General features: G+C 52.9%; 8 protein-coding genes across 8 annotated transcripts; 5 read left to right on the top strand and 3 right to left on the bottom strand.

Annotated features, from left to right (window-relative positions):
• Positions 1 to 203: 203 nt before the first annotated feature.
• On the top strand, positions 204 to 593 carry HD553DRAFT_260599 (uncharacterized protein; the record flags this gene model as incomplete). The annotated part of the gene is made up of 3 exons (XM_046177407.1): positions 204 to 356; positions 421 to 452; positions 515 to 593. Coding segments are annotated over 3 exons (264 nt in total), but the record flags the coding sequence as incomplete, so codon positions are not given.
• Positions 594 to 897: 304 nt separating this feature from the next.
• Positions 898 to 4887, bottom strand: HD553DRAFT_346221 (uncharacterized protein; the record flags this gene model as incomplete). Its single annotated transcript, XM_046183177.1, has 7 exons — positions 898 to 1282; positions 1350 to 1489; positions 1564 to 1789; positions 1857 to 2484; positions 2562 to 3597; positions 3671 to 3858; positions 3966 to 4887. 7 exons carry the CDS (start codon positions 4885 to 4887, stop codon positions 898 to 900), a joined length of 3525 nt encoding a protein of 1174 aa, XP_046032869.1.
• A 733-nt stretch (positions 4888 to 5620) lies between these two features.
• HD553DRAFT_319862 (AdoMet dependent proline di-methyltransferase-domain-containing protein) lies at positions 5621 to 7207 on the top strand. Its single transcript, XM_046181078.1, has 4 exons — positions 5621 to 5765; positions 5834 to 6444; positions 6547 to 6774; positions 6927 to 7207. Exons 1-4 carry the CDS (start codon positions 5673 to 5675, stop codon positions 7042 to 7044), a joined length of 1050 nt encoding a protein of 349 aa, XP_046032868.1. The 5' UTR covers positions 5621 to 5672; the 3' UTR covers positions 7045 to 7207.
• Positions 7208 to 7739: 532 nt separating this feature from the next.
• On the top strand, positions 7740 to 10347 carry HD553DRAFT_319856 (ABC1 family-domain-containing protein). The gene is made up of 9 exons (XM_046181077.1): positions 7740 to 7849; positions 7914 to 8516; positions 8573 to 8639; positions 8710 to 8883; positions 8944 to 9029; positions 9091 to 9558; positions 9623 to 9730; positions 9796 to 9948; positions 10017 to 10347. The coding sequence occupies exons 2-9, from the start codon at positions 7968 to 7970 to the stop codon at positions 10293 to 10295; spliced, it is 1884 nt and encodes a 627-aa protein (XP_046032867.1). The 5' UTR covers positions 7740 to 7849; positions 7914 to 7967; the 3' UTR covers positions 10296 to 10347.
• On the bottom strand, positions 10348 to 11171 carry HD553DRAFT_319854 (splicing factor 3B subunit 5/RDS3 complex subunit 10). Its single transcript, XM_046181076.1, has 6 exons — positions 11109 to 11171; positions 10976 to 11039; positions 10846 to 10903; positions 10663 to 10750; positions 10569 to 10588; positions 10348 to 10499 (listed from the first exon to the last, which is right to left on the bottom strand). Exons 1-6 carry the CDS (start codon positions 11109 to 11111, stop codon positions 10469 to 10471), a joined length of 264 nt encoding a protein of 87 aa, XP_046032866.1. The 5' UTR covers positions 11112 to 11171; the 3' UTR covers positions 10348 to 10468.
• Positions 11172 to 12695: 1524 nt separating this feature from the next.
• On the top strand, positions 12696 to 13603 carry HD553DRAFT_278079 (uncharacterized protein; the record flags this gene model as incomplete). The annotated part of the gene is made up of 3 exons (XM_046178026.1): positions 12696 to 12892; positions 12967 to 13176; positions 13249 to 13603. 3 exons carry the CDS (start codon positions 12696 to 12698, stop codon positions 13601 to 13603), a joined length of 762 nt encoding a protein of 253 aa, XP_046032865.1.
• Positions 13604 to 14299: 696 nt separating this feature from the next.
• HD553DRAFT_326949 (uncharacterized protein) lies at positions 14300 to 15804 on the bottom strand (the record flags this gene model as incomplete). Its single annotated transcript, XM_046181750.1, has 4 exons — positions 14300 to 14337; positions 14376 to 14445; positions 14485 to 14738; positions 15024 to 15804. 4 exons carry the CDS (start codon positions 15802 to 15804, stop codon positions 14300 to 14302), a joined length of 1143 nt encoding a protein of 380 aa, XP_046032864.1.
• A 1633-nt stretch (positions 15805 to 17437) lies between these two features.
• Positions 17438 to 18903, top strand: HD553DRAFT_319845 (uncharacterized protein). The gene is made up of 6 exons (XM_046181075.1): positions 17438 to 17665; positions 17783 to 17967; positions 18051 to 18108; positions 18186 to 18319; positions 18401 to 18502; positions 18584 to 18903. The coding sequence occupies exons 1-6, from the start codon at positions 17602 to 17604 to the stop codon at positions 18611 to 18613; spliced, it is 573 nt and encodes a 190-aa protein (XP_046032863.1). The 5' UTR covers positions 17438 to 17601; the 3' UTR covers positions 18614 to 18903.
• The last annotated feature ends 107 nt before the right edge of the window (positions 18904 to 19010 follow it).

The raw sequence follows: 19010 nt of genomic DNA, 5'->3' as shown, positions 1-19010 counted from the left end.
CTGCCTCCAAGCCCTCTAGCAGCAGTCGATCGGGCTCCTCTTCTTCTGCCAAACCATCGAGCCGCTCACGTGAAGGCGGTTCTTCGTCAAAGGGCTCTTCATCCAGAGATGCTGAGCCATCTTCCTCCCGTTCCCGTGGAACTTCGGATCGTCGAGAAGCTGTTCCGTTTCCCAGCACGGTCGCCATCGTCAACAACGATACTGCCTTTGGGACTGATCAGACGGTACCCTTCTGGCCCGAGCCCGAATTTGGAGACAAGACGGAGATCAAGAACGTCAATGCCAAGACTTGCAAGGGAACGTGGGTAGCTGCGGGTACCATGTTTCCGTTAGGAATGGCAATCCCCTCCAATACGGTAGGCCCCTTTCGCTTGTACCTGAGTTTACGAGGTTGGAGCTGACATCCGTGCAAGATTATAGGTACTGCATTACGGAATGTATCTACCTCCTGGGTGAGTGACAAGTTCGATTTCGGACTCGATGTGATACGTATCTTACAATTGCTTCTCAACAGAACCATGCTGCCTGATGGCTGCTTGGTACCTATACACGCGCGGATGGTCAGTGTCGTACCACTACCCACTGCAAAGGAGGAGAAGGAGCAAAACACTCCAGGTTTGTGGTGCAGTATCATGTAACAAGCAAGGGAGATGGCCGGCACTCTATCGCTGTCCAAGACCATGTACGCATTCAACTATCGGTAGCAGAAAGCATGTCTTGGTTTGACCAACGTTATTATTTACCTTCAGGCTGGGCTGACTATAAGCTGGCGAAGCGGGCATCTATGCAGAGAAGAACGAAGATTTCTAACTCGAATCGTCATATAGTATCGTTTACAGATCCAAGAAAAATTTACACCCGAATCTTAATCGGTATCCAGACTCCGGCTGATGCGACTCATATCGAAAAGTCTTCCGGTACGAAACTGAGCAGTTCCAGAACTGTCTTCCCGGCTCGCTTGCACAGTACCGCACACTTGTCATTCTTGAAGTTCACCCTCCAAACGGCTTCGGACGGCTTGGAAAGCTCCCGGATAAAGTTCCCAGTTTTGATGTCCCAGAGCTTGACCCTCCCATCGTTTCCGCCGGTAAGAATGAAACGATCGTCAAACTGAAGCGAGGTGACCGAGTTGTCGTGGGCACAAATCCTCTGCAAACAGGTGTAGGTCGATAGATCGAAGATGATGACTCTGCCGTCTGATCCACCGGTAACGAGAATGTCTCCAGACAATTGAAGTTGTCCGACGAGCGAAGTATGCCCTTGCAACAAGGCGACACATTCACTAAAATGGGAAACCATCAGCATCCGTCTGTTCTGTTCGTCAGGAGTAATCTTTCAGCGACACTCACCCTGTCACAGCAGACCAAATTCGGACAGTCGAGTCGAGACTTCCGGTGGCAACCTTTTCTCCGTCAAAGGCAACAGAGTAAATCTGGTGATAGTGGCCCCGAAGCACGTGAAGGCATTCTCCAGTCTCGAGATTCCACAGCTGTGCCAGGTAGAAGGACCAAGTCAGCTTGACGAGCCCGGAACCTGACGGAACGGCCTCATCAAAGCACTCACCCTGGCGGTACAGTCGTAACTTCCGCTAACACAGTAATGCCCAGCGATCTCGATACACCTGACCGAATGCGAATGACCTGCCAGATGGTGCAGGCTGACTCCCCTCTCGATGTCCCAGACCCGAATACTAGCGTCACGCGCTCCCGTCACCGCGACCGGGCGACCATCCAGAACTTTGAGGCATCGAATTGTAGACGTGTGCCCACGCAAAGTGTGAAGACATTCTCTGTTCGGCAACCGAGATCAACACATGTGCTGATGGACAACAGGGCGCAATCGCGCATGTTACTTACCCAGTGTCGAGATCCCACACCTTGACTTCGCGATCGCAACCACCGCTGATGACGAATTGCTGTTTCTGGCCCCACCCATAGGCAGCATTGGAAACGTCGCTCGTCGGCCATTTGTTGCCAGAAATCTGAACTCCGGGATATCGAGGCCCGAACGGGCCGCTAGGATCGTACGAGCCGGGCTGAGTTCGATGAGTGGATCGACTGGATTGGCTCGTGCTGCCATTCCTAGTATGCGATGATTGAGATCCCCTGAAGCTGTTTTCGCCGAGAGAGGCTCGGCGAGTATCGGCTCGAGATCTCTTTCTCGCCTTGCCTCGTCCGGCCGGTTCTAGGTCAGAGCGATAAGATCCCATGTTGAAATTGTTGTCTCCGTCCATGTCGACTTCGTCGCCGTTGACCCCGTCATTGGGAGGTGAACCGCTGCTAACCAGATATAGAGCCCAAACACCAAGTTCGTGTCCGGAAAAGGTCCGGAGGAACTGCCCAGTTTCGGCTTCGAACAGGTGGATCTTGGTGTTGGCCATGCCAATGATTATGTGTTTCGAGTTCATGGCGAGGGTGGTCACGACTCCTTCATCTGTGGAGGTATGAGTGGAAAGCAATCTTCCACCTCGAAGCCAGTTCGATTCTGCAAGGACAGACCGACGAACAAGTTTAGCTCGAATCGATTTTTGTACCACATCGCGAGGTATCAATCGGCCTCACCTGTCAGATAAGCCTTCTTGAAGTGGTTCTTGTACGAGAATCCAGGTGCGTCCGTGTCGATCTCTTCCGGCTTCTTGGTACCGTAACTCGGAATCCTCTTGTTCTGCATGAGGATAGGCTCCGGCACACTCGCGCTCCGTCCGAGTCCGCTCTGGCTAGACGAACTCGCGATCATGCCACCAGGCTCGTATCCAGCTCCACTATCACCATGATCAGATTCTCTCTGTTCGATCGACAGAGGTCGGTTGCTGTACGACAACGAATCAAAGGGGGACGCCGTATTCGAGCTCGGCGCGTTCCTGCGTTCTGCCTGGTTCAGTCCAAGACCGAGGTGGAATTGCTGAACTTGAAGCGAAGAGCCAGTCACAGCCGACGGCGAGACGATGCTGGGCATAGGTGGGAGTTGGCCGTTGGTCCGACCGGTGTAAGCAGCTGGGTCATAGCTGTTCGATGCGAAAGTGGATGGTGTCGAGCTTGTCTGATAGGCACCGGGCATGGCCTGCTCTTGACCCGAAATCAGTCGATTGCTTCTCCTTGACATTGACGAAGACCCCAAGACTTGATTCGAAGTGTTCTGGTAACCATAGCTTGTATGCGAGGCGTGGCCCGTAGCCTGACCGTAATCTAGACCGGTATGAGCGTGACTAGCAGTGGAGTGCTGCTCCTGCTCTTCCTGCTCCCCGTCTTCGTTATCGTCCTGATCCTCATGATCGCCCACGTGAGGGATCCCCGTGTTCCTCGTCACCCGGGTCGCATAGTACTGGCTCGGTGTCGACACCCCAAATCGCGGTGGTAGCGTATTGACACTGCCCGGAATCGCCGCGACCGCCGGACCCGAACCCGATCGATCGGATGCGACGATGGCCGCATTGGGTACGTTCCGTGTGGGGACGAGGACGGGAATCGCAGGGAGGACTTGAGCAGACTGGAAACGAACACGTTCACACATGATCTTCCACGTCTTTTCGTCCTGTAACAGCCTGTACCAATGTTTCGAAACGAGGGACGCTCTTGCCAAGGTCATAGGATCGTCAATCTGTCTCCCATAAATGCATCAGCACTCTCAAGATGTTCCAGTCCTGAAACACTCCCAAACGACTTTCACTCACAAAGCTCAGAACGTGCAATCCCAATTCGACCGGCAACTCTTTCAAGAAATCCTTCTTCAGCCTCGGCCCGATATTGACGTTGAGCATCAACAGCTCGTTCCTAGTCAATAACGGTAAGAGGTCTTCCAATATGCGGAGTCGGGTCGGTGGCGGGAGTGATGGGAACGCCACCAATAGCTGCGATGGGTCTGTCGCATTGATGATCGAGGGGATGTAGTATCATCAGCTTGGTTGGTCTAGCTCGACCACATAAAGAGCAGAGCATCGCAGAGCTCAAAGTCGCACTCGGACTCACCGAACGCGCCGTCTTCCCTCTGTCCCGAATTCCCTCCATTCACACCACCCTCACTTCCGTCCCTCGCTACGGTACCCCACCACCCGTTCCTCCCCGGTGTCGGCGAAGGCGCAGGCGTGGGCGGACTCATCAACGTCTTGAGATCTAATCCTGGACCAGTTCCCGATCCCCCACCCTCGTGATCGAACGACTTGTCCGAAGTCGGGGTAAGGGGTCCTTTGGCCATATTCGCATGCGCATGCGAGGTCATCGTCATGTGCATCGAATTCGTAGACGAAGACGAAGTGGGGGAAGATGGTTGTTTGAATGAGCGACCTTGGCCATAACCCTGATCACGTTGCCGTTCCGAGGTGGACCTGGTCAACGTGACGGTCCCGTTCGGGTTGATTGTCGTATTGAAAGTGGTTCCTGTAGCAGCGGGAAGAGGAACGGCCGCTCTTCCTGCTGCAGGATCGTTATTCTGTACAGGGTTGGGAGGGATGTGGGTTCGGGAAGGTCCTCGATGATGCGTCTGTGCCTGTGACGACCGGGTCCTCGAGGCAGACGGGGTGATGGTCGCTTGAGACAGACCCATTTGACTTTGACTTTGAGTCTGACTTGACATCCTCGCTGTGGATGATCTTCCCTTGCCCTTCCCCTTTACCGTACCCATGCTGGTACACATGTCGAGCCCGCCATGTCCATCACCCAAGATCCCATCCTTGTAATCCTCGTCCCCGTCGATGTCCATCATGTCCTCATTCCTCCTCGTCTGCCTCAACGATGAAGACCCCGCTCCCGATCCAGTGGATCTTCTCTCTGGTACTTTCCATGGCACAGAGTTGCTTCCAAACGAGTTTGGTACGGAGGACTTGGAGTTCGAGCTCGAGTTGTGGCCGGATGGGGTGGGCGAGGAATCTCGTTGCATGTAGTTGATGTTCATGGTTCGTGATCGTAAGACCAGGACTGGTTGATAATAGATTCGGTGAGCAATGCAATATCAGTGGATGAGGTGAGTGCAAAATGACAAGGCGAACATGGAACAATTGACATACCCGCTGAAATCTACTCTCGTGGCTAATTCTCCGACTCCCAGCGGTTCCTACACTTTGCGTTTCACCAACGTAGCTCCGCCAATAACGAGAAGAGTCGTATCTGTTCGTATTCGTAGCATACGTGTTAGCACTTCGTAAGCTGCTTCTGTGCTCCTCTGTCGACAGGGACCATCATATCGCTCTGCTGCTCACCTCGACCCCTTAGACGATCTGATATTCCGCGAGCCTCTTTTTGTCCTCGACGTCAGAGGCGATCCGAGCTCGATCAGGCTGTAGCTTCGGACCAAGCGGGACCTTTGCAAGAAGGCAGAATTTTGAGATCGATAGATCGCTCGTCCTCTGTGTTATTTGATATGATATCCAAAGCTGAAGAGGTGGAATGATGTCAAGAAGAATGGCTGCCTCGACTGCTTACGCCCTCGGAACGTCGATGATCAAGCAGTTGCTCCGGAACCGGCGAAGGCGCGCTAAACATCATCAGTCACACACAGGCAGGGGGGGATGACGGCATTTCATAGTCACGTGATACATCCCTCTGAACGTTCGCGGGTGTTGTAGAGCGAACATCTATCGCAAATATCGAAAGTTGCTAATTGTAAGTTACTGACCTGTACCCAACCTCCCACGATTCACAAGCAAGTACTACTAGCAACACTGAAGCAATATAACCAGGATGACCACCTTGCCAGACTTTAAGAAGGGAATCGACTATTGGACGGCGGTGGACGCAACGGTAGACGGCGTGCTGGGGGGCTTTGGAAACGGTGTGAGTACTAGCAACTATCGCCATGCCTTACTCGAGTACTTCTGTCTAACCGCATCAAATGATCGCAGTCTCTACCCCGGGTCGAACAACTCTCTTCCCGCCTGTTCCTCCTCTCCCTCTTACCACAGCTCCAGTCTTTCCCCTCCCCACTCTCTTCCCCAGCTCATCAACGTCCGCCGACAAAGAACAAACGTTACCTCGGCCTGGACGTCGGCGCCGGCGTAGGTAGAGTCACCAAGAACACCTTGCTTCCACTGTTGGACGATGTGATCACCATGGAACCGGTCGAACACTTCATCGGGGCTGCAAAGAGGGAAGCCAGCGAAGGAGGTTGGCCCTTCTTAGAGGATCGGAGTGGGAATGCCGTCTCCACTACCAATCGCCAAAAACCTTCTTCCTCCAAGAACCGCGATTCTGATGAAGAAGACGAAAGCGATCAGGACGAGAACACCCCGCTGGATAAAATGGGTAACCGGATCCCTCGAGCTCGTTCTTCCCCCAAACCGATCAAGGGCAAACGGGTCTGGTTCATCCAGGCTCCCTTGAACGACCTGGACCCGGTCAACCCTCTGAATGGGAAAGAGGCCAAGAGTTTAGGGGTGGTAGGGATGGAGGGGAAGGGGTTGGGCGGCGGAGACGAATCATTTGGGGAGAAGATGGGCGAGGTCGGATACGACGTGTGAGTACGGTTGTTCAGCTATTAGCACCCTGTCGAGTGAAAAACAACAATCAAGCTAAATCCGTCTTGTTCGGACATTACGAATAATGCTGCTACCAATAGAATCTGGTGTCAATGGTGCCTCGGCCACTTGTCAAACCCGGAACTCGTCTCCTTCCTCAAACGCTGTCAGGCAGCCCTCCTTCCTCCCAGCTCGTCCTCAAATAGCAAAGATACTTCGGTCTACAACGATCCTGGAGCGGTGATCGTCGTGAAAGAAAACGTATGCGAGAATGGACCGGATGGGACGGCAGTGAGCGTTTTGGACGAGGAGGATAGTAGTCTGACTAGGTAAGTCGCTTTTCAAGATGGAGAACACCGTAGCTGATCGATGTTACCTCTGATCCCTCGACTACTGTTCTGCCATCAACGTCATTCCCGACCTTCACACCTTGCTCTGACTCGGGCTTCGCTCATGACCTTGCGGCTTTTGAACCCCTCAGGTCGAACAAGATGTGGGAAGAAATCTTTCAACAAGCCGGACTCAAGATCGTCAAGGAGGAGGTACAATTGGGATTACCTCAGGGGTTGTTCATGGTCAAGAGCTGGGCTTTGCGATGAGGCGCGAAGGCGGGACGGGCGACGAGGATGTAGTATCGATCATATATTTTGGCGGACACGATGCTGGAGATGATATGCGTCCCGAGATGCAATAGCTGTGGGGGTTTTCAGTCTCCTTCTGTGCTTTGAGTTGCCTCGAAAGAAGCTAGCGACATGCCACATCACAACGCGGACATCGCCGCGCTCGGTCGCCAGCCAATTCAACTAGTTACGACTTCGCCGTAAAGAAATCTGTCACCTTTTCCCCATTCAACCCCATCAACAAAGACAAGGGCAAAGTACAGTGATATACCACAGTATTAAGGATCTTGTCTAACCCTTGAGGATCATGCCAACCTTGATCAGCAGCAAGGATTGGTCCAGGATATGAAAGAAGACTTGAAATAAATGCGTCAGACATGCTAGTATACCGAAGCAATCAAAATCCACAATTCAGTCTTGCAAATCTTACTTTTTGGTCAACTCACAACAAGGTCACCTTCAATACAACTTACAGTATAGCAAATCGCCTGTCTTCTGCTGAAGAGTAAAAAAACAGAGTGTGCTAAAGATCAAGAAGATGTACCCGAATTGCTATTCCTGAAACTGCATCCGGATCTCTCATTCTGCTTCCGGATGCGATCGAGGGCTAGGTGGACGTTAACCACTCGGGGTTTTAGCACGGCTCGACGATTTATCAGTTGTTCGGATTCCAACTGCTGAACGTTTTAATCGCTGCAGAACTGTAGTGGGTACCTATTGGAGGCATACTGTCGAAACTCCGAGGGAAAAAGACCGGTTTAGGGTTCAGCAGCTGGATTTAACAGTCAGTCTGAGGTTCGTCATACCGCGAAGTCGACAGCCTTCTGAATCTAGGTCAAATATCGCAGCCGATCTACCAGAACAAGCTGGACGATAGGCAGAAGTCATAGACGTTCTGACAGATGTTCAAAGCTTTCGCCAGGGTGGCCGCTCGGTCGATTGCGATCCAGCTTGAAGAGGCAGCGGCCGCAGCGAAAGCCAAGCAGCCGTACGTGGACCCTACGCCGAAGATCCATCAGTACAGTGCCGCAAGCAAAGGCAAGCGCACAGTTGATGAGGATAGATCTGAAGAGCCACCATCGCAGCAATTAGAAAGTGGCGTGCCGCAAGCTTCCGGGACACAACAGGCCGAGGCAGTGAGAGAGGAGGATGTGACCAAGGTCATCCCTATTCCAGGCTCTCGGGAGGCTCGACAGGAGAACCCGTATATACGCAAATGGCCGGAGGGCCCTCCAGCTACCAGCTCAGCCAGGCCGGTTGTGCCATCTCAAAGCTCGAGCTCAGCATTTACACCTCAAGCCGAACCTATAGTCACGAGCGGTTCCGCCATCGAGGAACCGGTTGTCGAGCAAAAGGATCAGGCTTCCATAACGCTAGAGCCAACGCGAGCCGAGCCAGATGAGGCGCCGATAGAGCCCTCTCAATTGATAGACGATGTGGATACCGAGACAGTGAGTGATACTGTATTATGGCTGCTTGGAACTTCAGCTGATTTGCGACTTGTCAGGCACCTGTTACGCTACGGCCGAGCAAAGTTCCCTCTTCTCGTCTCGGTAGGCTCTTCCATTACGGATGTAAGTCTGGTTGTAATCACTCAACAACTACGCCCATGAGGGCTGAATGAGCACATTGGTGCACGAATAGCCCTGGTCGCTGGTCTATCCGTTGGAGCTGCAAGTGAAGCCGTTCGACGAACAACCGGGGGAGGCAGCGAAGGCAGTCTGATGATGTCAGAGGCCAATGTCAGGAGGCTCGTAGGGAAGCTGAGCCAGATGCGAGGTGCTGCCTTGAAGCTGGGGCAATTTATGAGCATCCAAGGTCAGAGGCATTCCAGATGCGCGGGCGTTGAAGCAGAGCTGACCGGAGATCGCGGATCAGACACCAACATGTTACCGGAACAGCTCGAAAGAGTTCTGCAGCAGGTGCAAGCGAATGCTGATTATATGCCTGATTGGCAACTCGAGGTTTGTCCAATTACTCCGCATCCTCCCCGGATCGCCGCTGAAGACTTCGCTGTTGCCTCAGCGAGTAATGCGGGCAGAGTTGGGAGACGACTGGGAATCGCATTTCACAACATTTCCCCGAGTACCAATGGCTGCTGCATCGATCGGACAAGTACATCGAGCGGTACTCAAATCGACAGGGCAGGAGGTCGCGGTCAAAGTACAATTCCCCGGTATCCACAACTCGATTACGTCCGACTTGAACAATATCTCGCTACTATTACGGACGTCTGCGATCCTACCACGAGGCCTCTACCTGAACAATACTATATCGGTATTCCGAAAAGAACTGGCAGACGAATGCGACTACATCCTAGAAGCGGATAACCAACGAAAGATGAAGCGATTCTTGGAGGACCAGAACGAACAGTTCTTCGAGGTCCCGGCGGTGATCGATGAGCTTAGTACGCAGAGAGTCTTGACTACCGAGATCCAACCGGGCAAGCCGTTGTCCCAGATCAAGCAGTTCGACCAGGCGTTGCGAGATAAGGTACGCCTCATTGCTATGATTGTGTCCGCGTTTTCTGGCTGATCACGCCATCTTGTATGTGTAGATCGGAACGGCGGTGCTACGGCTTTGCATCACCGAGCTCTTCCAATTCCGCCTGATGCAGACCGACCCCAACTGGGCTAACTTTTTATACGACAGGAAGCGAGATAAGGTCGGTAGTACGGAAAAGTATTTGCGTAGAGCAGAAACCTAACGTCTGGTATCCCTGATTCTCAGCTGGGATTGATCGATTTCGGAGCGACGAGATCTTACTCGGTCGAATTTATGGACAACTGGTACCGACTATTATCATCCGTCATCGCCGGAGACCGAGCGGCCATGCAAAAATACTCCTTGGAGGTTGGTTACCTAACCGGGGAGGAACATCAGGTTCGTTCACAATCTTGAACATTTGCGAGTCGCGCCACCAGCTCTGACGATCTAATGCGTAATTGCAGGACATGGTCGATGCGCATCTGCGATCCATGGAACTTCTGGCCGAACCTTTCACCAAGGACAGCTACGACTTTGCTCATCAATCCGTCACCGACGAGGTCCGAAAGCTCATCCCGGTCATGCTCAAACATCGGCTCACCCCGCCCCCGAACGAGACGTATAGCCTGAACAGGAAGTTGAGCGGGAGTTTCTTGTTATGTGCCAAGTTGGGCAGCAAGGTGAATTGCCGCAAAATTTGGGAAGATGTGGTGGGGAACTACAAGCCTACGACCGGGGCTTGAGTGGTCAAGTAGTAGATGCGCGACCACCATGCAGCATGTTCATGATGATGGATGAATATAGATGTCGTCGAGGAGTGACGTTGATATACAACGGCAAAAACGGAGCCTTGAGGTAATATGCGGCTTGGTCGGCATGATCGGGTCGTGAAAGGATTCGCTGTTATGCGAGGTGACTATTCGTCGTCAGAAGGTTTCGGTGGGGGACTGCAGATCATTAATACGTCAGTGAACCGGTCATTTTTTAAGAACGCTTATCAAGTGAGAGGAATTTACCCGCATGGTTGTAGCATCCTCTATTCAGAGTCATACAGACGACAAGGTCAGCGGTAGGTCCAATGCGCACGATATCCGGCAATAGAAGGCTAACCTCGACCATCTCGAACTTTGTCCTGGCGATGCATTCGTTCTCGGCGATCGCTACGTACGCGGCAAGACCGGGATGACCGACGATAGAGCTATAGATTTGGTTGCAGAAGATGTCATATTAGCGTTTTCTAATAAGCGATAATGAAAGAGAAAGATTGAGGACGGGTCGAAGCTGGCTACTCACGCATATGTATCTCGGTGTTGATGAACCAACCACTCGTGCTTCGTTACATCGGCGTGACCTAACAACAATGACAATAGTTGTTCCATGAGCGTCCGGTTGACCCTTGTATATATGCTTTATTCGCGCTCACCAGTACCGGTATATCTGGAATGCAGCGATTCAAGTTGCGAGTTTGCGGTATAACGAAGATCCGACTGTCAAACAAAGTATCGATTGATCAGTACAGTCTCGCTGGACAAATAGATTGCGCAAATATCGCGCACCATGATTGAAGATTCTACGATCCAGTGTACTGAGACGATGCGTCACTCTGCTTTGGGGACTAGCCAGCTGCCAGATGAGCTAGTCCGTCGAGTCGCTGAACATCATCGCCGGTGCTGATAGCTAGGGATCGAAGGTCGATGTGGTGTGTGCGACGCGTGTGAACGTGTTTGTCTGTTTGTTAGGGCGATCGCCTTAAAACGAGTACCGACCTCGAGAACGCGAGGAACCCAGTTGCGGCCATCTATCGCTGGACAGTAACAAGAGGGAATATCGACATCAGTCAAGTGTCATCGAGTGGACATTTCAGATCATCAGGTCACCTGGATCATTCAGCTGAGTTAGCGGTAACCTCTAGGACAAACCCTGGAACGTCCTCCGCTGAAACCGAAGCCAGCGGACCTTGGTGAGAACGAGGCATATCTACACAAAGATAGCCCATCGGTATGCTCATACCACACGTTATGTCTCGCTGTCGATATGAATATGGATTCCTTTCGACTTCTTCGATCGATGGATTCGACAGCTAGACAGAGAGAGATCGCTGGAAGTCAAGCGAAAGCGGTAGCTAGGTGAAGAGCTCGTAAGTCTTCCACCATCAGGGACACAAGTCATCATCTGTCCATACAGTGTTTAGTTTTGCTTACCGACATCCTTTCGCGTTCCTTACTTGCATCTTTTCGTCGGCTTTCGCTCGAATCGGAATCCCTAGGATCATGCAGATGCAACAGCCACAGCCGCCATCACAGGGCCAGTCTACTCAGCAACAACAAGCTCAGAGAGGTTACTACATGGCTGCTGCCGCAGGAGCAAGTCTGCGACCAACGCCGCCGGGAATACCTGGAGCGCAAAGCTATGCTGCAGGGTTGCAGGGTAGACGGACAAACGGTATGTCGGTCCGCTGCTGCTGCGTCGAACAAAGGCTCATAATCCACGACGTGTTATTGCTTTCCATTAGCTATGCCGGACGCCAGTGACTTTCCAGCTCTGACACCCACATCGCAACACCCACCAAATCTCCCTCATCCTTCCTCTCAGACTTCATACGCATCTCAAGCACAGCAATCGGCGGCTGCGGCAGCAGCAGCAGCAGCAGCTTCTTCGGACGGCCAGCAAATGCAGAGTCCAGCTCAGGGATCGGCTCAGACGCAAAATCAAACTCCGGGTCAGACGTCGACATTACCACAACCTCCTCCACATCTCGCACATCTGCAACAGCAGCATCATCAGTCGCAAAGCACGATGCCGGTGCCACCTCCCGGTCTCGGGGGAACGCCGATGGCTCAGAATCAGCAGGTGCATATGGGGCAGATGACGAACGGGGAAACACATAAGGAAGAGTTTCCAGCACTAGGCGGGCAAGGCAAGGATGTGAGTTATATTACTTACCCGCGATCAAAAATATCTTCTTCTGAAGCTGACCAAGTCACGAACTTGCATCACCTGTTTTGCAGCCAAATCAATCGATCAAATCCGCAACCTCTCCACCTGCCAACCTGATCAACCCTTCACAAGCCTCGACATCTACCCAACACTTCCCCAACTCTGATCTATCTCAACCGCATCCATCGCTACAACTTCCACCGGGGATGAGCCACTTTGCCGCATCACACGATCCGTCAATACCCTTGACGAAACCGTCACAACAGCTCGTTGCTAGCCCGGTGGACAAGTGGGGTCTGAGCGCGCTTCTGAGGCTGATACGAACCGGCGGAAGGGACGATCAGTTGACATTGAGCTTGGGAGAAGATCTTGCCAATATCGGATTGGATATGAACAGTGCAGGGTGAGTCAGAGTGGCATCGGAACGGAGCTTTGATCGGTAACAACTGACGTCGCTCCGAATATGCATTTCGATAGACCGCTTTATTCGACGTTTATCGCACCGTTCGCTGAGCCAGACGCGCTAAGAGGCGTATATCTGGAAGAGGAATGGAGGACACCGCAATGTTACAACGTCAACACGCCGTCAGCATCGAGCAAGATTAGCATGTTTTCGGATGAGACCCTGTTCTACGCATTCTACGCGTTTCCTCGGGACTTGTTGCAGATGGAGGTCTCGGCCGAATTGTGAGTTCAGTAGGCGCTGTGGCAGGCTGCGGTCAGACGGCTCACGGGTGCGTGTTGTTTCCCAATCTCTAGGTACGCAAGACAATGGCGGTATCACAAGGAACTCTCCGTCTGGCTCACAAAAGACCCAGGCGTCGAGCCCATCGAAAAGGGACCCAACTATGAACGTGGAACGTACATCATCTTCGACCCGGCCGTCTTCAGTCGTGTGGAGACTCCCAAGGACTTTACGCTACAGTACGACTTGTTGGAGGATCGACCGGTCATCGTCCCGCCACCAGCGTTGTTGCAGCAAGTGCAACAAGGGCAGAACCAACCTCAAGGTCAACAACAGGCGCAGCAGACACCTCAACCGCCGAATCAGCAGCAGCAGGCGCAGGGGCAGGCCCAAACGGGAGGGCAACAAGCGCAGGAAGCGAAGCGGTGATCTGCGCGGATGAAGGGAGCTGGGAGTCGATAGTAGTAGCTTGAGAGTCTGTCTGTACGCTTTGGGACTTTTGTTCGGAGATGATTATGCGGTTTCTTCCTTTCACTTGAAAGCTTTCGAAGGTGGCTGAGAGTGAGGCCGAAGCGCAGTGATAAGAAGCATTCGTATGGCATAATCGGAGGTCAAGTGTTACAAAATGAAGACGGACTACAGTAGAGGGGTCACACGGCGGAAGAAGGCAAGCGAAGCAGGATGGGGTTCCGAATGGCGAAAGAGACCTCGGGTTCGAAGCATCCGTCGGGTGAGGAGGACAAGAAGGCAGTCAGTACCTTGCGAGGACAAGGGCGGAGATGGCGAGCGTGGCTTACGGATCGTATCAACGAGTACCGATGATCATAGCGAGGGAGTGTCGGCCAGATCGATGTCGCGTTTGAGAGAACGAGAGTTGCACGAAAGAGAGCAAGGCAATTGAACATATGCCGATACGCGGGTAGTGTTTTTTAGCTGAACTTACAAAGGGCGGTGGCGGGTATCGATGATCGCGGGTTTGATTTGGCGGATCTGGGTACCGGCGTCGGTATAAAAGACAAGAGAAGAATGTTATCAGTACCGATTGGTACAAGGTAGGTTTAAAGACTGCGAAACTTACAGGCAGTCGGGCTCACCGAGGCCGGTTCGTAATGGCGATATCGAGTATCAGTATAGAAGGGGAGAAGCGATAGTAGTAGTCAGTTCTGAATGACAGGAAAGGAGAGGTGTGTTGAACACTCACGGCCAAGACGGGAGGCCCCCGCCGGTCCGGCCATAGAGGAAAGGCATGAAAAGTCGGACTCGTTAGTTTCCTGTCGTGTAGGGGAGACGAGATGAAGGCGAAGACTTACGGGGCAGGGGAGAGCCCCGGACGATACTCCCCTTCTTGTCGTAGTCCAAGTCGGGTCTTGAGGGCCGGCGCTCGCTAAGCAAACTAGAGAGGTAAGCGCCGGTGATCGAACGAGGCGAACACGACCAGAAGCGAAACACGACGAAACCCGTACAACTATGAAACCCGCGACACCCTCCCAGCCCGGACCGTAGACGGACGCGATTAACGACCCCGACCCACCAGTCGCCCCCGACGAACCGGTCAACCACTCCGCTACTTCGAATCCCCCGCAAACGATTTCTGCCGGCTTAGTACAGCATCGAAGGACGAATACCGACAGGGATGCTTTTCGCTCGGCTTCAGCCCAACGCGCCAGTGTTGTCCGATAGGCGGTGCCGTTTCGTTTTCGTTTCCGATCCAGACCGAAAGAGTGTGCGAGCCAAAACCGAAACCCAGAACCGAGAACCCAAAACCCAAAACCCGAAACCCGAACCTCGAAGCTACTTATCGTTCACTTCCACCAAACACCCGAGGCCATCCTTCGCGCCTTCGCCTCACCCTCCTGCGCCTCCCAACCCCTGATGAGGGTCTGTACCGGTGAATGCCTGACCACCTCCTTGTACTTGATCGTGACCGTTTCCTCTTCTTCGACGAGCTCCTCCGAGTCTTCCTCCTCCTCCTCGTCCTCGGTAAGGGCAAAGAGAGAGAAGGTGAGGACCGGGGCCGACTTCTTGACCGGGGTCAGAGCGGCGGTGAACTCGGTCTTGATCGAAGGGAAAGCGATGTCGGTCCTCGAGGTCGAGACCGGGACCGACTTCTTGAGGTACTTGGCGGGGATAGCGGGAACCGGGGGAGCGTTGGCATCTACTTTGAAGTAGGTCGTCATCCCCTTGAACTTCTCGGGAACGACAGGGACCTCAGGCGCATCCGCTGCCGCCTGGAAGTAGGTCGTGTCCTTTCGGTGTCGTCGTCGGGTCTTGTCGGAGTTCCCGGGCCTGATGGCGACCTTGGCTACCACGGGCGCTTCAGAGACCTCTTCCTCGACCGCGACCTCAACCACCTCGACCTTTTCGGTATGCAGCTTCTCGTCCGCCGCCATGAATCGCAACATCATCGACATCTCGTCCAACCTCGCAAGCATCTCCTGGCCCGTCAGCCCGCTCTTCGATACCACCTCCTCTACGATCTCGACCTTCTCCTCCTCGATTTCGATCTTCTCCTCCTCCATGCCGGTCTTCTTGTCGTCGACGACCGACCTTGCGGTGCGGACATCGGACCCCCTCTCCTCCTTCGCGACGCGTCCCAAGTTCAAAGTCTTCTTAATAAGAGCGGAGAACATTTTCGATATAATTCTTTGTGATTGTTTGGTTGTGTGTGGGAGGTTTTGTTAACTTGTAAAAGTTATGCGTGCGCGAGTAGGTAGGAAGAGGAAGTGAAGAGAAAAGGAGAAGTAGTGGGGGTTTGGAAAGAGGGGGGAAAGACCAAATCGACCTGATCTATATGCGATTCTGGACGGGGAGGCCTCGACGATTCGCCACCAAACAGTGAAAAAAGAAGGACGTACGCAAGCGTCCTGCCATCTCTGTCGGATGTCATGATTGCACATCAGACGTCATGATTGAACCTTGCTTGTCACTGCTTCGCCACCTCTGAGAGTCGTCCGAGGCATGTCAGGGAGAGGATGTATGCGTCCGTCCGATCTTGATCGACTCTGTTGACGATCTCGCACTGCAATTGACAATTCGAGAAGGGTAGATGTTGGATGAACTTCTCTGCTTGACGATCTCCAGGCATGTCGAGGAGGGATGGTATACGCCCGTTCGATCGTTGTCGGCGGAGTCGAGGATCTTGAAGCTTGTTCTTCGGTTGGACGAGGGTTGATTGGTATACGGGGACAGAATGGGTGATCTATGGTCTTGGCAACTAACTCGAAGGTATGTCGAGGACAAGGAAGCAACCGGTTTCCGATTCCCGGATGTCGACGTCGAGGGTATGGGAATGTCATTTATGGCTTGAGGCCGACTGGATTTAGCATCAGAGCGCAGAAGGAGAGGATCAGCGGAGGCTGCTTGGATTGGCGAGAGTGTGGCGGTGTTCTGGCGCAGCCAGCTCCGGTAATCTAAGGTGGTTGAGCCGAAGCCCGACACGGCAGGTTGTTGTGAAGTAGAAGCTGAGTCGATCTGGACTGGAGAGCGCAAGTTGAAGCAGGGGTCGCGCCGTGGTTCTGTGTGGAGCTCAAAAATAGGCGCAGCGAGTCCATTGGCATTGCATTCGAAAGGCAAGTCTCTAGGCTATTATTCGAGCCATCGAAAACCTCTAAAATCCCTCAGGACGATGCGTAACGTCGACTTGAATCTAGCCCAACTTTGTTCAGAATATGCCCTTGTCGACATTCCGGTTGAGCGTCGGATGTAATTCGCTTCCGAAACCACCGGCATGGCGTTCCGAGCGTGAAAGCCTATGATTCCCGCGGCTATTGGAGTCGTCGAAGTCCGAGCTGAAGTGGAGATGCGATACATGGTCATGTCCGCTCTATGGCTCTCTCGTAATCACCTCAGATTCGCCTCCGTTGTGCCCCGCGTACGTCCGAGCCAAGAACGGCTTGGCATTGCCATTGGCCAGAACAGGTCGACCTCGTTACATATAGCGATTGAGGTCGACCAGGTCGTACTAGCTTCAACCACCTGTAGGTCCTTGCTTCCTGAATCTACTCAATCCGTATAATAATCCAACTCGCTCATCTCCACGTCTCGTCGTTGTGTGACTTTGCCCGTCCCATCGACTTCTCCCCAGAAACGCGGAAGCGAATTACTCTCAATTGCATCCACCCCGTCACAACGGCCACCACCACCGGCCACCCCTCTTATAGCTCCTGCCACTCTCGTCGTGACCATCCCCTTCGTCGCCTGCTCCTCCATTTCTTGCAGCTACCTCACAATCATCTTGTAGAGCACACACCTTGCTGATCTACCAACTGGTCTCTCCTTGTCAAATCGTGAGTGTTGGTCTCCTTTCATACCGCCTGCCCTTGTCTCCGCCGAAGGGTGCTACAGCTACAAAGTCACTAACGATATCCCTATATCAATCGATTTCCTCAGACCTTACCTACCAGTCAACCGAACACCTACGCGTAAAAATGGGTAAAAGCCAATCCAAGTTGGCCTCGGACGAGCTCGCCGATCTGCAGAAGAACACCTACTGTGAGTATTCCCCCCTTTCCCCCTTCTCATCCCGCTCCATCGCGGATACCCCTAACGTCGCCTACAAAACCCCAGTACGCTGACTCTTCCTGCCTCTTCGTCCTCTGGCCCGCACAGTTGACAAGAAGGAGCTGCAACAATGGTACAAGGGCTTCATCAAGGACTGCCCTTCGGGTCAACTGAACAAGCAGGAGTTTATCAAGATCTACAAGCAATTCTTCCCCTTTGGCGATCCTAGCCAGTTTGCGGATTACGTATTCAATGTGTTCGATGAGGATCGATCGGGGACCATCGAGTTCAAGGTGAGTCTCCCGACAAAAGGGCTCGTTAGTGAAGGGGGGTTGCAGGACGGGTTAGCTGATCTAGGAGAGTTCGGGTGGAATAGGAGTTCATCTGCGCGCTTAGTGTGACGTCGCGAGGTCGACTGGACGAAAAGTTGCAGTGTGAGCGATCTCAAGTGTTTGACATTCGAGACAGAGTGTATTGGTAGCTAATTCCGTACTTTTTGCAACGACGATAGGGGCTTTCCAGCTGTACGACATCAACCAGGATGGGTACATCACCTATGACGAGATGTTGGCCATCGTCAGGAGTATCTACAAGATGACCGGTCAGATGGTCAAGCTTCCCGAGGACGAGGATACGCCCGAGAAGGTGAGCCGGGCTCTTTGCTGTTCTATTTCTCTCCGCTCAGCTGGAACCGACACTGATCGGTGGCGTATGATGTCGTTGTAGCGAGTCGACAAGTTGTTCCGAAAGATGGACTTGAACAAGGACGCCAAGCTGAACTATGAAGAGTTCAAGGAGGGTTCGAAGCAGGATCCTACCATCGTTCAGGTCAGTCGCGCGTCGTCGCCATGTCGTCCCGTGATGTAATAGCGCTGGCGAGCTGACTGTCTGATGCTTTTCATGCTGCAGGCTTTGAGTCTTTACGACGGACTTGTATAAGCCTTGGTTCTGATAACACTCTCGTCAGGAAAGGTCAACGTCCACTCACACGTCCCACAACGTTAGAACAAACATCAAAGGAAATCCCAAATCTCGTGCTCGGAGTCTGCTCGCTCTTCAGTCTATACCTTTTTGTCATTCGGAAGATCATCCGCCCTTGTTCATCGTCTTTTCGCTTGTACTGCCTAGACCACCGGTACTCCTCTTCAGCGGAGAGTGATCGGTGCCTTAGGTAGTCGGCTGTATACCCTGTCTTTTACGATGAACATCATGCATTGCCATTCCCGGAAGTTCCGTTCCACGAGGTATTACTGGATTTCGAGGCTGAGATGCGATCAAGTAGTCACGTGACACTTTTACCCCGCCAGCGAATTCTAGATCATTCCACCAGGCCACC

This window comes from Filobasidium floriforme (assembly GCF_021052385.1).
Source record: "Filobasidium floriforme strain CBS 6241 chromosome Unknown HD553scaffold_28, whole genome shotgun sequence".
Lineage (NCBI taxonomy): Eukaryota > Fungi > Basidiomycota > Tremellomycetes > Filobasidiales > Filobasidiaceae > Filobasidium > Filobasidium floriforme.
Note: the sequence above shows the minus strand (reverse complement) of the source record. Positions and strands in the feature narration are given on the sequence as shown.